Raw genomic sequence first — 17,473 nt, 5'->3', positions numbered from 1 at the left:
CCCCAGACATCCACTCATCCCATCTTTCACCCCATCTCAGGGTGACCTAGTTACCATTTTCTTTTTTTTTTTTTTTTTTTTTGAGGCGGAGTCTCGCTCTGCCGCCCAGGCTGGAGTGCAGTGGCCGGATCTCAGCTCACTGCAAGCTCCGCCTCCTGGGTTCATGCCATTCTCCTGCCTCAGCCTCCTGAGTAGCTGGGACTACAGGCGCCTGCCACCTCGCCCGGCTAGTTTTTTTGTATTTTTTAGTAGAGACGGGGTTTCACCGGGTTAGCCAGGATGGTCTCGATCTCCTGACCTCGTGATCCACCCGTCTCGGCCTCCTAGTTACCATTTTCTTAACCCCCACTGCCCACCCACAAAGAGTGGACAGTAAAGAGATGTACAACAGTCATCAACAGACATTTATTGAGCTCCTGATGCGTGCCAGGCCAGGCACCAAGGAGGAGCACACAGAGGTATTAGATAAGGTCCTGGCACTCGAAGAACTTCTGGATGATCTGAGGAAAGAAAAGTAGGTGGGCAGAAGCTTCTGTCAATCCCAGGCTTCTTCCCTCTCTCTGTGGTCTCAGGAAATGGAAGAGCCAAAGGGGTACCTTATACAGTGTCCAAGACATACACGCACAGGCTACACATGTACAAGACACATGTGCAGAGTCCACGCAACTACAGGACACGTGTACAGACACAAGGTACATATGTGTCACATATGGGCGAGATTCATGTGCAGAGTCCATATGTGCATAGGCCGTGTGACTATGGCACAAGAACTCCATCTCCCCAAGTCAGGCTGGAGAGAAAAGGGGAGGACTCCAGGGCCTCTCGAGGCCTCTCAAGGCTGAGGCTGGTACTGGCCCTCCGTGGCCGTGAAGAAGTCCTCCAGCACACTGCGCAGGTAGTCGAAGGTGGGCCGGTCCTCCGGGCGCTCCTTCCAGCACAGCCTCATAAGTTGGTACAGCTCCTCTGGACAGTTTTCGGGGCACGGCATGCGGTAGCCTCGCTCCAGGTTCTGAATCACCTCCGGGTTGGTCATCCCTAGGGGTTGATGGGAGAAAGGACATGAAGGTCAGGCACTGGAAGCCCACAGGCAGGGGTAATGTTCGGAATATTTAACTGGCACAGTGTGAGCACCAATCCAAAAGAATCTTGGTCTTCATCAATGGTAAGGTCACACAAGCCGTACTTGCTGAATGTCAGTCACACCACTTGGAGTGCCTGGTATAGATTATTTCTTTTTTTTTTTTTTTTGGAATTGGAGTTTCATTTTTTTTTGGAAATGGAGTTTCACTCTTGTTGCCCAGGCTGGAGTGCAATGGCACGATCTCAGCTCACCACAACCTCCACCTCCCAGGTTCAAGCGATTCTCCTGCCTCAGCCTCTGGAGTAGCTGGGATTACAGGCATGCACCACCATGCCCAGCTAATTTTGTATTTTAGTAGAGATGGGTTTCTCCATGTTGGTCAGGCTGGTCTTGAACTCCCGACCTCAGGTGATCCGCCCGCCTTGGCCTCCCAAAGTGCTGGATTACAGGCGTGAGCCACCGTTCCCAGCTAATTATTTACTTTAAATAAAAAAATGTTGGCCGGGCGCGGTGGCTCACGCCTGTAATCCCAACACTTTGGGAGGCCAAGGCAGGTGGATCACGAGGTCAGGAGATCGAGACCATCCTGGCTAACACGGTGAAACTCCATCTTTACTAAAAATACAAAAAAGTAGCCGGCCATGGTGGTGTGCGCCTGTAGTCCCAGCTACTCTGGAGCCTAAGGCAGGAGAATGGCGTGAACCCGGGAGGTGGAGCTTGCAGTGAGCCAAGATCGCACCACTGCACTCCAGCCTGGGCGACAGAGCAAGACTCCATCTCAAAAAATAAATAAATGAATAAATAAATAAATAAAAACAAAAATAAAAAAATGTTTTAGATAAGGGATCTCACTATGTTGCCCAGGCTGGAGTGCAGCAGCTGTTCACAGGCACAATCATAGCACATGGCAGATTTGAACTCCTGGGTTCAAGTGATCCTCTCACCTCAGCCTCCTAAATAGCTAGACAACAGGTGCACATCACCATGACCGGCTTCCCTGGTATAAATTAAATGCTCAATAATACACACATGTTAGTTGTGGGACCTTGGGCAAGCCCAGTTTCCTTATTTGGAAAATAGAGTAAAGAGTAAATAGCTGTTCCTACCTGACAGAATTGTTATGAGGATTGAATGAGGATTGATGAGAAAGCATCAAATATAGTGCACAAGCCAGGCATGGTGGCTCACGTCTGTAATCCCAGCACTGTGGGAGGCCAAGGCAGGGAGATCTCTTGAGGCCAGGAGTTCAAGACCAGCCTGAACAACATGGCAAAACCCCATCTTTACTAAAAATACAAAAATTAGCCGGGCATGGTGGTACATGCCTGTAGTCCCAGCTACTTGGGAGGCTGAGGCACAGTAATTGCTTGAACCCAGGAGGTGGAGGTGCAGAGGTTGTAGTGAACTGAGACTGCGCCATTACACTCCAGCCTGAGCAACTCAAGCCAGACTCTTGTCTCAAAAAATAAAAAAATAAATAAAAATTATATATATATATCACAGAAAGCATCGAATCTATCCAGGCACAGAAAGTCTGGATCGGAGATGCTTCATAGAGGGCGCCTGAGGCCAGGTGTGGTGGCTCATGCCTGTAATCCCGGCACTTTGGGAGGCTGAGGCAGGTGGATCACCTGAGGTTAGGAGTTTGAAACCAGCCTGGCCAACATGATAAAACCCTGTTTGTACTAAAAAAAATACAAAAATTAGCTGGGCGTGGTGGCATACACCTGTAATTCCAGCTACTCAAGAGACTGAGGCAGAAGAATCACTTAAACCCAGGAGGTAGAGGTTGCAGTGAGCTGAGATCATGCCACTGTACTCCAATCTGGGTGACAGAGGGAGACTCTGTCTGAAATACATACATAAATAAATAAGTAATAAAGGGCACCTGGGATGATGATTATTTGGTAGGAATGATGAGATGGTCAGGGCCTAGGGCAGCATGGGCACCCACAACCAAGACAGTGGTGAAGTCTCTCCAGTTTTAAGACCAGGCACATGACATCCTGCATCAGGAAGCCAAATGGACGCTGGGCCTCAGCAAAGCAGACCTTATTTGGGCTTGAGAAGGTTCCCCAGGCGGCTCCATGACCCAGATGAAATAGTCTTTGAGCTGGTTCCCTCCCTTTATGCTGGTCCTGGCCCCTCTGGCAGGCGTTTGGCATGTAGACCCCAAGAAGAACTGCTCTGGAGAACTACGTGATCACAGCAGTAACACAGCTCCCTCCTTCCCTGTTTCTAAATTGCTCATGTAGTGTCTGGTTTCTCCTTCAGTCTTCTGAACAAAGATTGTGACAAGCAGTTCCCAAAGACCAAAATCTTATAGGGTATTTACAAAATCAAAGTTTTGCTCCTGGAAAGTTTGGGACTAAAGCCTGGTCAACAGAGACCCTTTTTCCCCAGGACTTGTACAAGGGAGGCCTCTACCTATGGGACTCTCACAGTTTTATTTTTTTTTACTTTTTGAGACAGAGTCTCACTGTGTTGCCCAGGCTGGAGTGCAATGGCATGGTCTCGGCTCACTGCAACCTCCACCTCCCAGGTTCAAGGGATTCCCCTGCCTCAGCTTCCTGAGTAGCTGGGACTACAGGCGCATGCCACCACACCTGGCTAATTTTTGTACTTTTAGTAGAGATGGGGTTTCACTATGTTGGTCAGGCTGGTCTCCAACTCCTGACCACGTGATCTGCCCATCTCAGCCTCCCAAAGTGCAAGGATTGCAAGCGTGAGCCACCATGCCCGACCGGGACTCTCACATTTTAAAATTAGGGCATAGGAGGACATAGGCCACAGAACTAAACAGCCATGGCCAGAGTTAGGGGATGCAAGCCCACAGGTTAAATCCAGCCAGAGTATGGCCCACAGATCCACTTTGGATTGGCCCTAGAGTGGTTTTGTTTATTTATTCATTTAATTAATTTATTTAATTTATTTATATTTATTTTGGGGATGGACTCTCACTCTGTCGCGCAGGCTGGAGTGCAATGGCGTGATCATGGCTCACTGCAACCTCTGCCTCCAGGGTTCAAGTGATTCTCCTGCCTCAGCCTCCTTAGTGGCTGGGACTACAGGTCCCACCACTACGCCTGGCTAATATTTTTGTATTTTTAGCAGAGGTGGGGTTTCACCATGTTGGCCAGGCTGGTCTTGAACTCCTGACCTTGTGATCTGCCCACCTCAGCTTCCCAAAGTGCTGGGATTACAGGCGTGAGTCACCGTGCCCAGCCCCTAGGGTGCTTTTAAACAATTTGACTCGTTCGCCAATAAATGGAAATGAACAAATTTTCCTAAAACTCCAAGTTTTGGCTTCTCTTAAAAAAACAAAAGATCTGGTTTTTCAGGTCCCCCACGCCTTAATTGCAACCATCTGCTGGAGCAGCTGCAAGTTTACCAAGGTCCCCATTTCTCCCCATTGTCTCCCTGACCCTAATGCTACATGTCAGTTTCCATTTATCATCATGCTTTCACTGCCTATTTTCTTCTAATAGATACATTCCCTATGGGTTTGCTTCTGTGGGAATAGGCGAGGAGCAGTGAGGACCCCTGGCAGGATAACTGGAGAGTATTTCCATATTTCCAGCTCCAGCACTACCCCTGGACTCTGGGTTGGGGCAAGCCCAGGGCAGGGAAGCCCCTCAGCTTTTCACCTGTCTCCAAGGTGTTTTTTTTTGTTTTTGTTTTTGTTTTGAGATGGAGTCTCGCTTTGTCGCCCAGGCTGGAGTGCAGTGGTACGACCTCGGCTCACTGCAACCTCTGCCTCCCAGGTTCAAGCAATTCTCCTGCCTCAGCCTCCTGAGTATCTGAGATTACCGGTGCGCACCACCAGGCCCGGCTAATTTTTAATTTTTTTTTTTTTTAAGTAGAGATGGGATTTCACCATGTTGGTCAGGCTGGTCTCAAACACCTGACCTTGTGATCCACCAGCCTCGGCCTCCCAAAGTGCTAGGATTACAGGCGTGAGTCACCACATCCGGCCTTCCAAGGTGTCTTTACCTTCCTTGGAGCAAAGGTCTGTTCACCTTACTCTGGGGATGTGGGACGCTTCTACAAATTTAGCCACTGTGCCGCGCCTCCCTACTCCGTTGTCTTTGTGCTCCATTTCCTCTCCCCAGAGTTTGTTAGCAAGTTCCTTTCAAAAAATTCCATCCCTGTCTTGGCTGAATTCAGGGGTAAAGGGCTTTGTCCAGGAGATGGTGAGGGAGTCAGTGTATACTGACAACCTACTATGAGTCAGGCTCTTTCACAAATGGTCTCTCATTTTTCCTTTTTTTTTTTTTTTTTTTTTTGAGACAAGTTCTCTCTCTGTTGCTCAGGCTGGAGTGCAATAGAACGATCATGGCTCACTGCACCCTCAACCTCCTGGGCTCAAGCGATCCTCCCACCTCAGCCTCCCAAAAAGCTGAAACTACAGGTGTGTGCCACCATGCCCAGCTAATTTTTAATTTTTTTGGGGGGGGGAAGAGATGGAGTCTCTCTTTTTCTTTTTTTGAGGCAGGGTCTTGGTCTGTTGCCCTAGGCTGGAGTGCTATGGCATGATCTTGGCTCACTGCAACCTCTCCCTCCCTGGCTCAGGTGATCCTCCCACCTCAGCCTTCTGAGTAGCTGGGACTACAGGCACATGCCACCAAACCTGGCTAATTTTTGTTTTTGTGGAGATGGGGTTTCGACCTGTTGCCCAAGCTGGTCTCAAACTTCTGGGCTCAAGCCATCCTCCCACCTTGGTCTCCCAAAGTTCTGGGATTATAGGCATGAGCCACTGTACCTGGCCTAGTCTCTTATTTTTAATATCAGGAAACTGAGACTCAGAGAAGTGAAGTGACTAGTTCAAAGTGATGATTGATAATAGCTTAGTATTGACCAAGCACTGTTCTAATCTCATATTAGAGATGAGAACAGATGGGAAAGAAGGAATGATCTGAACAAAGCCAAACAGAAAGTTAGAAACAGTAGCAGATCTGCTAATAAAAGGTAGGCCTCTTGTTCCTGAGCTAGATCCTCTTCTACCATACTAGGCTGCCTGGGCCACAACTAAAGAAAAGAGCTGGGGCCGGGCGCGGTGGCTCATGCCTGTAATCGCAGCACTTTGGGAGGCCGAGGCGGGTGGATCACGAGGTCAGGAGATTGAGACCATCCTGGCTAACATGGTGAAACCCCGTCTCTACTAAAAATACAAAAAATTAGCCGGGCATGGTGGCACGCACCTGGAATCCTAGCTATTTGGGAGGCTGAGGCAGGAGAATTGCTTGAACCCAGGAGGCAGAGGTTGCAGTGATCCGAGATGGCGCCACTGCACTCCAACCTGGGCGACAGAGCTAGACTCCACCTCAAAAAAAGAGAAAAAGAAAAGAGCTGGGGTTATTAAAGAGAGATACAGAGATGGAAGCCAGCTCTGGGACATGTGGCATCTGCCTCGGGATGTTGGAGTCATACCCCTGAAAGGATAGAGGAGATGCAACTACAAAGTTTCAGATTCTGAGACTGGAAAGAATTGAGTGGGGAGACATGGACTTGCTGCCCTTCCCATCACCCTTTCAGTTCCTGCCCTTGGCTCTAACCTGGGTAAGGGATGCGGCCATGGGTGACAATTTCCGTCAGCAGGATCCCAAAAGACCACACATCCGACTTGATGGTGAATGTCCCATAGTTAATGGCTTCTGGCGCTGTCCACTTAATGGGAAACTTGGCTCCTAAGGAGGAGGCAGAGTGAGGTCACCTGGGTCTGCTTGGCTAGACCCTGCAGGGCCCAGATCACCCTTAAATCTCACACTTACCCTCCCTGGCTGTGTACTCGTTGTCTTCAATGAGGCGTGCTAGGCCAAAGTCTGCAATCTTGCAGCTCAGGGTGTCAGACACCAGAATGTTGGCAGCCCGAAGGTCACGATGAATATAATTCCGCTCTTCAATGAATGCCATGCCTTCTGCAATCTGCAGGACAAACACAGATCAGCAATCCTGAGCCAGATGTCTTCACGCCACTGGCCTGTGCCCTTGCCCAGCCCCTCCCCAGTCTCCTTACTTGGGCTGCCATGTCCAGGAGTTTGTTGATGGTCAACTTGATGCCTGAAGAGGTCTTGAGAAAATCCACTAGACTCCCTGTGGGCAGAAGCAAGAGTTGCTGGCCTAAGTTGCCCCAGGAGGAGGTCCCCAGACCCTTCTCCCAGACACTTTTCACATGTCTGGAAGTGTGTCTGACATGTGAAAAGGAAGAGTGAAGAGTGAGAATGGAGGAGTGTGTGTTCAGGGTAAGGATGCCCAGGATATGTGAAGGTTTTTTTGCAGAGGGAAGGGCTAGGGTAGAGCATGCTGGGAGGGATCTGTAGGTTTTTCATCATCAATAAGGTAGAATTCAGACTCCTCAACTAGTATCCAAAGCTTGACATGGGCGACACTGGTAGCTTCTTCTCTTTCCCTCACTCTGCCTTTGACTTCAAACACTTTAACAATTTTGAGATCCTGCACTCAGACTACTAGGCTGTCACCCCAAAGCCTCTTTATTTCATCTCTGCCTGCTAAAAAAAATTCTACTTTTCTTTCATGGCCCAGTTAGACTGCCCCTCTAGGAAGCCTCTCTAGATCTTAGCAGGCATAATAAACTGGATCGGCCGGGCGCAGTGGCTCACGCCTGTAATCCCAGCACTTTGGGAGGCCGAGGCGGGAGGATCACGAGGTCAGAAGATCGAGACCACCCTGGCTAACACGGTGAAACCCCGTCTCTACTAAAAATACAAAAAATTAGCCGGGTGTGCTGGCGGGCGCCAGTAGTCCCAGCTGCTCGGGAGGCTGTGGCAGGAGAATGGCGTGAACCCAGGAGGCGGAGCTTGCAGTGAGCCGAGATTGCGCCTCTGCACTCCAGTCTGGGTGACAGAGCGAGACTCCGTCCCCCCTCCCAAAAAAAAAAACAAACAAACAAAAAATAATAATAATAAACTGGATCATCATCTACACTCCCATGGGCATGCTGGTACTTTCCCATGGCACAAACTCTGGTTTCCCAGTACCTGTAACTGGGGAACCTTGACAACAGGAACCTTGTTTCATCCATCCATGTTCCTGGTGCCCAGCCCAGAGTAAGAAACAATAACAATGTGCTGAATATATTGGATGGAATACAGAAAGAGGGGGTCTGGGGGTCTGAAGGACCACCTCTCTAATAGTGGAGGACAGCTGGACATGAGTGGAAGTTGCTAGGATGGAGTGAATGACCACTGGCCCTTCCCAAGAGATTAAAACCCTGTGAAATGGCCGGGCGCGGTGGCTCATGCCTGTAATCCCAGCACTTTGGGAGGCCGAGGTGGGTGGATCACAAGGTCAGGAGATCGAGACCACGGTGAAACCCCGTCTCTACTAAAAATACAAAAAATTAGCCAGGCGCGGTGGCGGGCGCCTGTAGTCCCAGCTACTCAGGAGGCTGAGGCAGGAGAATGGCGTGAACCCGGGAGACGGAGCTTGCAGTGAGCTGAGATCGCGCCACTGCACTCCAGCCTGGGCGACAGAGCGAGACTCCGTCTCAAAAAAAAAAAACCCTGTGAAAGGATGACAGCAACCTGAGTGTCCCCACTTTGAGTGCTGAACTAGTTACCAAAGACAAAGACCTCCCCCACACACAGCAAATACATAGACATATATATACCGCCATTCTTCCATTGTGTCCATGGCAGATGTTACTAATCATTCCCAGCACTCACTTCCATTGAACCTCAGAATCCTTCTCCAGCGCTACAAGCAACTACCAATCAAAGTCGATACACATGATAGACTGGGCATGGTGGCTCACACCTGTAATCCCAGCCCTTTGGGAGGCCAAGGCGGGAGGATCACCTGAGGTCAGGAGATCGACAGCAGCCTGGCCAACAAGGTGAAAACCTGTCTCTACTAAAAATACAAAAATTAGCCAGGCATGGTGGCACATGCTTGTGGTCCCAGTTACTTGGGAGTCTGAGGCATGAGAATCACTTGAACCCAGGAGGAGGAGGTTGAAGTGAGCTGAGATCGTGCCGCTGCACTCCAGCCTGGAGGACAGAGTGAGACAAAAAAAAAAAAAAAGATACACATGACATAATCTATTTGCGATTTCCCATTAGCCAATGAACAGCTTGTTTCTCTTCCTGAAAGAAGGATAAATCTTACACTCCCAAAGAATCAGAGCCAGATAACAGCGACAAACCTATTGATCAGTTACTATATAGTAGCCATAGTTTTGTGGTTTTTTTGTGTTTTGTTTTTTTGAGACAAGGTCTCACTCTGTTACCCAGGTTGGAGTGCAGTGGTGCAATCACAGCTCAGTGCAGCCTCAACCTCCTGGGCTCAAGTGGTCCTCCCACCTCAGCCTCCCAAGTAGCTGGGACTACAGGCATACACCACCACGCTCGGCTAATTTTTACAAATTTTTTGTAGGAATGAGGTCTCGCTATGTTGCACGGACTGGTCTTGAACTTCTGGGCTCAAGTGATCCACCCACCTTGGCCTCCCAAAGTGCTGAGGTTATAGGCTTGAGCCACTACACCTGGAAGTAGGCATAGTTCTTTTTTTTTTTTTTTTTTTTTTGGGACCAAGTGTCACTCTATCGCCCAGGCAGGAGTGCAGTGGTGCGATCTTGGCTCACTGTAAACTCTGCCTCCTGGGTTCACGTCATTCTCCTGCTTCAGCCTCCTGAGTAGCTGGGACTACAAGTGCCCGCCACCGCGCCGGCTAATTTTTTTTATTTTTAGTAGAGATGGGGTTTCACTGTGTTAGCCAGGATGGTCTCGATCTCCTGACCTTATGATCCGCCCACCTTGGCCTCCCAAAGTGTTGGGATTACAGGCATGAGCCACTGCACCCGGCCTAAAGTAGGCATAGTTCTAACTGCTCTATATGCATTAATTATTTCATCCTCACAAGACCCTATGAGGAGGTTACTAATGCGTTATTATAGTAGGAAACCATGACAGAAAGAGGTGATGTAATTATCACAAAGCCATAAAATCATGAAGCCAGACTTCTGACCCAGGCAGTCAGATGCTAGAGGCCTTGATGAATACTTTGTATTAATTCTGGTGAGCCCATTTAGATTTCTGCTGTTATTCTTGGGGAAACTGAGACAGTGCAGGCACTTGGCCTGTCACACAGCAAATCGGTGTGAACAAAGCTGAGGCTAGAAACTCGTATTCCTCTTCCTGGGGCTCTCACTCTGTCCAGTATCAGACCAAGAGGGGTGCGGGATGGGGGGGCTCACTCAGAACTGAAAAAGAGGGCTTCCGGGGCAGATCTGCCCTCCCAAAGCTCAGGGGCAGAAGGGAGAGAAACAGGGGTAGGGACCCATTCGCTTTCTGAGATCAAGCATCCTGAGATCAAGGTAGGGCTTTGAAGAAGGTAAACAGAATGGCAGGTCAGGGCAGGTTGGAGTGAATGCTCTTCCAGAACATTCTTGCTATCTTAGGCTCGCCCCCAGACAGGATCAGAGGATATACCTTTTTCACATGCCTGGAGGTCAGTCTTTTTTTTTTTTTCTTTTTTTTTTTTTTTTGAGATGGAGTCTTGCTCAGTCGCCCAGGCTGGAGTGCAGTGGCGCAATCTCGGCTCACTGCAACCTCCGCCTCCCGGGTTCACGCCATTCTCCTGCCTCAGCCTCCCGAGTAGCTGGGACTACAGGTGCCCACCACCACGCCTGGCTAATTTTTTGTATTTTTTAGTAGAGATGGGATTTCACCGTGTTAGCCAGGATGGTCTCGATCTCCTGACCTGGTGATCCGCCCGTCTCAGCCTCCCAAAGTGCTGGGATTACAGCTGTGAGCCACGGCACCCGGCCTTTTTTTTTTGAGACAGAGCTCTGTCACCCAGGCTGGAGTTCAGTGGCATGATCTTGGTTCACTGCAATTGCAACCTCATCCTCCCAGATTAAAGGGATTCTCCTGCCTCAGCCTTCTGAGTAGCTGGGATTACAGGCATGCACCACCACACCTGGCTAATTTTTGTATTTTTAGTAGAGACGGGGTTTCACCATGTTGGTCAGGCTGGTCTCGAACTCCTGACCTTGTGATCTGCTGGCCTCAGCCTCCCAAAGTGCTGGGATTACAGGCCTGAGCCACCGCGCCCAGCTGGAGGTGAGTCTTTAGGGGCCAGGAAAGCTCAAGAAACCCTCCTTGCTTGAGCTTTGGGCCAGAAAAAAAAGGTGTACTTTCACCCTCCGGCAGGGACAGCGGGGAGAGCAGTGTCCCCCGGCAGCCGACTCGGGCGGCACCCACCATTCTCCATGTATTCAGTGATGATGTAGATGGGCTCCTGGGTGACCACAGCGTAGAGCCGAACCAGCCGCTGGTGTTGCAGCTGCTTCATGAGGTTGGCCTCGGCCAGGAAGGCGTCCGGGGACATGCTACCCTGCTTCAAGCTCTTCACTGCCACCTTTGTGTGCCCGTTGTAGTACCCTGGATCGGGGAAGGGAAGGAGTGGGAGAGTCGCCAGGCAGCTGTCCTGGGACTCTCACCACCTCAGCAGCCCCTCCCGTTCCCCTCTTCCCGGGCAGTCCTGGAGGCCACACTCACCCATCCACACCTCCCCGAACTGTCCAGCCCCCAGCCGCTCCACCAGCTTCAGCGTCTCCCTGGGAACCTCCCACTCGTCCTCCCACCACGGCTTCTGGGGCTTCTGGGTCTGGCAGGGGCGGCTCAGCCGTGTGCACAGCCCATCTGAAGCATCTGCGAGGACAAGGGAGGGGTGAAGACTGTCAATATGGCAGGCCTCGTATTGACACCACTTCCCCCACTTCTCCAAGCTCCTATCTAGGTGAAGTGGACTAGCAGGGGGGTGTAGGGCTGTCACCCAAACACTTGGGTCCGTAGGGTCAAGTTCCACACCTCACCCACTGCGGGGAATGGAGGAGCGCATTGAAAGATGGATGGGGGACACCCGAGGGGGACTGAGGGGAGATAGGCTGATAGGGCACGGGGGAGGGGTCCTGCCGGGCTCACTGGTGTAATGGCGGACCAGTTCATGCAGGCCGGGAAAAGTGATTCGGGGGGAGATGTAGAAGCCACCGTTGTCCAGATTACGGATTTTGTAATGTTTCACCACCTCTCCCTGGTTCTGGTCGAAGTCCCGGACCGACAGTGAAAACGATCCTGAATGAATGAATGGATGGACAAAGGGACTAAAGAACGCAGTGAGTCTGGCCCGCCACTGCGCCCCCCTCGGGCTCACCCCGCGTCCCCACCTCGGGCTCACCCTGCGCTCCCCCTCGGACTCACCCCGCGTCCCCCTCGGGCTCATCCCGCGCCCCCACCTCGGGCACACCCTGCGGCACCCCCGCGCCCGGTCGAGACCACTGCCCGCTCACCCGCGGTGCTCTCGCTCTCCCGGATGAGGAAGGAGCCGTGAGTGTTCCCGGGCGCCAGGAGCTGCCGCTCCGCGTCCTTGCGGCTCAGGTTCTTGAAGAACCAGCTGTGCAGGGCGGAAGCGAACGAAGGCTGTCGTCGGATCTTCCTCCGTGGCCCTCAAGCCTTCACCGCCACCCCAGGCCCACTCCCTGCTCCAGGATCCCTAGATCTGCTCCCACTCACCCCCACGACGGGTCCCCACTTACGGTTCGGGCTCCAGGCTGTTCGCCTTGGCCACAAAATTGAAGGGGATGAAGCCTTCCTGGCCTGTGGTCAGGGACTGCGCCTTCCACCACTCGCCGCTCCTGCGCCACGGAGGCGGATCAGTGTGGCTAGCTCAGCCGTCGACCTGAGACCCTCCCTCAAAGACCCCTCCACCCCTTAAGCCAGCCTCGCCGAACCCTGGCTCAGCAGTCCTGAGCCTTGAATTTTGTCCCAAGGGCGGCCACCCCAACCGGTGGCCTCAGGAGGGCTGTGGTCCCGGAGATCGCGCTCCCTCACGGACTCCGCCAGAGCAAGGTGGAGAGGGACTCACTGCTCCAGGATGCGGAGCTGCTCCCCCTTCTCAAAGCCCAGGTCTCCGTCGTGAGAGGGCTCATAGCTGTGCAGGGCGATAACCAGGTTGTCTGTAAAAACAAGGGGCATCAGGGAGAACCGGGCTGGGATGGGCAGAAAGCCTGGAGTTACAGGGCGGGGGACAAGGAAGGCAGGACCGGGGAGAGAGTAGGTGGGGGTGAGGTGGAAGCCAACAGCCAGGGATCGGCAGGCCTTGTCTTTCAGGCCCTGCTGCCTGGGGTCACCTTGCAGTGGGGAGGCCGGCGGATTGGAGCCTTCGTAGGTGACCAGTGGGTCCCGCACCTCAGAGCCATTTCTGATGAGCAGCTGTGGAGTAGGGGATGAGGGTGGGGTCAGAAAGCAGAAGACTGGGTTAGACTCTGGCCCCCTTCACCCCTGCCCTGCTCTCAGTCTCTCCAGCCTGGTTGGGTGTTATCCCTGAGTCTACCAGCTACTTGCTGTGTGATCTTAGGAGAGTCATTTCTTTCTCCTGGGTTGCGTGCTCTACCCAACTCCCTCACCAAGGCCCCTGTCTCGCCTCTTACCGTGCCCTTGCCATCCAGTGGGACTATGGGATAATGGCAGTTCTCACACACATCGATGTTTTCCATCCAGTCATCTTCCGGGTGTGAGCTGCAGCCACAGCCCATGGTCCCTGAGGGAATGGAGAGGGGGCTGAAGGGGCTCCCCCAAGATCTGCTCCCCAACATCAGACATCATGGGGCCTTGCCCTGGAAAGTTCCAAAAGTACCTGAGATTGTGAGATCCTGGGATCTCCATTCACCAGCCACAGAAAAGCTAAAAGAGGGGGTCCCAGCTCCAAACCGTTGCTCCCTCTGAGCCCTCAGGCTGCAAGTAAATTCACACACAGGCCCCTGAGCTCTAGCCCCACCCTCCCACCTGGGATGGGCAAACCGCCACAGGCACCTTTGTTAGTCTAGTTACCCACTTCCTGCCTCTGCCCCCTCCCTCTCCCTCTGCCGGCACCCTGTGTTGGGAGGACCACCTCCTAGAGATGACACACACTTTCCCAAGCTTGGGGGAGACCTGACTTATCAGACCCTCCCCTACTGGAGAGGTGTGCACACCCTACCTACTATTATAATTCCCCTGTCTAGCTGAGGAGGCTGAGAAAGAGGCTTCTGCTCCCTAAGTCCACCATCAGGACCCCGCTGTTCCTCTCACACAGCCCCACAGTCACCTCACAGGGTTCCTTCAAACACGGGCGTGCTTCTCCCCAGCAGAAAACCCTCCAGTCAGTCTGTTGGCCATAACTTTTTTTTGTCGCTTATTTGCCTGTGTTAGCACTGGAAATTTTTTGTCTGATGAAATCAAGCAGAACTCCATAGATAAAGCGATAAGTGTGGGCCTGTTTTGTCTGAAGCAGAATGGGGCCCTCACTTTGAAGCCCCCGGAGTCCCTGCAGCTCCTCCTTGTCTAGGGCTGCTCCTCAGAGCGCTTGGAAAGCGCTGTCCTCAAATAAAGTTTGATGTACCGTGCATTCCAGAACTTCAAGATCAAATCCACCTTCGCAGTCCATTCTGCTACACACACTCTCACACACACACACACACTCACACACACCCTATATATACACACCCTATACACACACACACACAGAGGCACCCCCATCCCACCTCCACAGAGGCATCCACACACACTTTCACATACACACACACTCACCCCTCACAGGTACCCCCCCACACTGACACACAGACTCATCCTCCCACACACAGGCACCTACACTCACACTCAATAAACACATACTCTCACCCCCCAAAAGTGACCCCCCCCCACACACAGGTACCCACCCTCACACACACACATTCACACACACTCTACACATATTCCCCACACACACAGGCACCCACACCCACAAACACACACACTCATCCACACACCCACACAGTCACACCCACAAACACACCCACATACACACACACACACAGGCACCCACACCCACACACATGACCCCCCCCACACATATTCATACACACACACAGGCACCTCCACATACCCACACCCATGCACACACCCACACACTCACCCCCACATACACTCACACACATGCACAGGCATCTCCTCCATACATACCCCCACACACCCACACTCACACACACAAACACACCCACACACAGGCACCCCCACACACACCTCCACACATAGCCTGTGTTCTGAACTATTCTTGCCTTTCCCAGACACCCCATGCTATTTTCTTTTTTTTTCTTTTTTTTTTTTTTTTGAGACGGAGTCTCACTGTGTCGCCCAGGCTGGAGTGCAGTGGCCGGATCTCAGCTCACTGCAAGGTCCGCCTCCCGGGTTCACACCATTCTCCTGCCTCAGCCTCCCGAGTAGCTGGGACTACAGGCGCCCGCCACCTCGCCCGGCTAGTTTTTTGTATTTTTTTTAGTAGAGACGGGGTTTCACCGTGTTAGCCAGGATGTTCTCAATCTCCTGACCTCGTGATCCGCCCGTCTCGGCTTCCCGAAGTGCTGGGATTACAGGCTTGAGCCACCGCACCCGGCCACTATTTTCTTACTTAATGCCTTTGTACTTGTGGATCCCTCTGCTGTGAAATGTGCCCTCTCTCTCTCTCTCTTTCTCTCTCTCTCTCGAGACAGGGTCCCCCTTCCTTGCCCAGGCTGAAGTGCAGTCGTGCAATCCCCTTAGACCCCCTGGGCTCAAGCAGTCTTCCCACCTCAACCTCCCCAGCAGCTAAGACTAAAGGTGCACACCATCATGCCCAGCTGATTATTTTTTTGTAGAGATGAGGTCTCACTATGTTGCCCAGTCTGGTCTCGAACTCCTGGGCTCAAGCAATCCTCCTGCATTGGCTTCCCAAAATGCTAGGATTATAGGCATGCACCACTGAACCCAGTCGGCATGCTCTCTTTTGTCCACCTGCTGAATTCTAACTCAACCTTCAAGGCTCAGTTCAAATATTACCCTTTTTTTTTTTTTTCCTGCAACCTCTACCTTCCAGGTTCAAACAATTCTCCTCCCTCAGCCTCCTGATAGCTGGGATCACAGGCATGCACCATCATGCTTGGCTAACTTGTAATTTTAGTAGAGGCAGGGTTTCACCATGTTGGCCAGGCTGGTCTTGAACTCCTGGCCTCAAGCAATCCTCCTGCCTCAGCCTCCCAAAGTGCTGGGATTACAGGCACCTAGCCTAAATATCACCTAGTCTGTGAAGACTTCCCAATGGTCTTTGCTTCCCTCTCACCCCAGTCTCTTGCAACATTCTATTCAGACCTCAATAATCAACTTAGGCACAGAGTTCCACGATTACTGATTCACGTGTCACCCCAGGGTCCCACTGCCTCTCCCATACCTTTGATGAGAGTGGGGGTTCATCAAGAGCAGAAACTGTAGTTTATTCGTCTGAAAGCCTCCAGCACCCAAAATTAGTTAATAAATATCAACTGGAACGTGGAGTGTTAATGCACAGAGTCTCCCATCTGCAAAGGTCTTAGAAACCAGCAAGCCTAATCTCCAATTTTACTATTTGTTGATCTATTTTTGAGATAATGTCTCGCTCTTTTGCCCTGACTGCAGTGCAATGACCCAATCCTAACTCACTGAAAACTCAAACTCCTGGGCTCAAGTGATCCTCTAACCTCAGCCTCCTGGGTAGCTGGCACCACTGAGCCCAGGTGATTTTTTGTTTGTTCTAGAGATGGGGGTATTGCTATGTTGCCCGGACTGGTCTCAAACTCCTGGCCTCAAGTGATCCTTCCTCCTTGGCCTCCAAAAGTGCTGGGATTACAGGCATGAGCTGCTATACCTGGCTAAACCTCTGATTTTAGATGAGCAAACTGAGGCCCACAGAGGTATGCTTAAAGTCACACAACCTATTTGGAGTAGAGCAAACCTGGAGTTGCTGGCTGGGCGTGGTGGCTCACATCTGTAATCCCAGCACTTTGGGAGACTGAGGCAGTAGGATCATTCAAACTCAGAAGTTCCAGACTAGCCTGGGCAACATAGTGAGACCTCATCTCTAGAAAAAAATCAAAAAATTAACCAGGTGTGGTGGTGCACGCCTGTACTTCCAGCTACTCGGGAGGCTGAGGCAAAAGATCACTTGAGCCCAGGAGCTCAAGAGTGCAATGAGCTATGATTGTGCCACTGCACTCCAGCACTCCAGCCTGGATAACAGAGCGAGAGCCTGTCTAAAAAAAAAAGGCTGGACTCGGTGGCTCACACCTGTAATCCCAGCACTTTGAGAGGCCAAGGTGGGCAGATCACAAGAGATCAAGACCATCCTGGCCAACATGGTGAAACCCTGTCTCTACTAAAAATACAAAAATTAATTGGGCATGGTGGTGGGTGCCTGTAATCTCAGCTACTCAGGAGGCTGAGGCAGGAGAATAATTTGAACCCGGGAGGCGGAGGTTGCAGTGAGCCAGGATTGTGCCACTGCACTCCAGCCTGGCAACAAAGCGAGACTCCATCTCAGAAAAAAAAAAAAAAAAAAAAAGGGGGG

At 51.6% G+C, this 17,473-nt stretch overlaps 1 protein-coding gene across 6 annotated transcripts in view; it reads right to left on the bottom strand.

The window, feature by feature from the left end:
• Positions 1-383: 383 nt before the first annotated feature.
• The window catches only part of LCK (LCK proto-oncogene, Src family tyrosine kinase), a 33,304-nt gene continuing 16,214 nt past the window's right edge, over positions 384-17,473 (bottom strand). Inside the window, exons 1-13 of one of the 6 annotated variants that reach the window (XM_025392648.1) lie at positions 13,739-13,848; positions 13,533-13,642; positions 13,233-13,314; positions 12,968-13,058; positions 12,639-12,737; positions 12,393-12,496; positions 12,028-12,177; positions 11,602-11,754; positions 11,305-11,484; positions 7,098-7,174; positions 6,853-7,006; positions 6,637-6,768; positions 384-1,035 (exon numbers count right to left, since the gene is read on the bottom strand). In XM_025392648.1, the coding sequence (XP_025248433.1) occupies positions 833-1,035; positions 6,637-6,768; positions 6,853-7,006; positions 7,098-7,174; positions 11,305-11,484; positions 11,602-11,754; positions 12,028-12,177; positions 12,393-12,496; positions 12,639-12,737; positions 12,968-13,058; positions 13,233-13,314; positions 13,533-13,637 (1,530 nt within the window). In that variant the 5' untranslated portion in view covers positions 13,638-13,642; positions 13,739-13,848 and the 3' untranslated portion in view covers positions 384-832. Of the gene's footprint in view, positions 1,036-6,636; positions 6,769-6,852; positions 7,007-7,097; positions 7,175-11,304; positions 11,485-11,601; positions 11,755-12,027; positions 12,178-12,392; positions 12,497-12,638; positions 12,738-12,967; positions 13,315-13,532; positions 13,850-17,473 lie in introns of those variants that run through there. The other 5 variants (XM_025392643.1, XM_025392633.1, XM_025392660.1 and 2 more) reach the window with 5 other exon arrangements.

This window comes from Theropithecus gelada, chromosome 1 (genome assembly GCF_003255815.1).
Source record: "Theropithecus gelada isolate Dixy chromosome 1, Tgel_1.0, whole genome shotgun sequence".
Classification (NCBI taxonomy): domain Eukaryota; kingdom Metazoa; phylum Chordata; class Mammalia; order Primates; family Cercopithecidae; genus Theropithecus; species Theropithecus gelada.
Note: the sequence above shows the minus strand (reverse complement) of the source record. Positions and strands in the feature narration are given on the sequence as shown.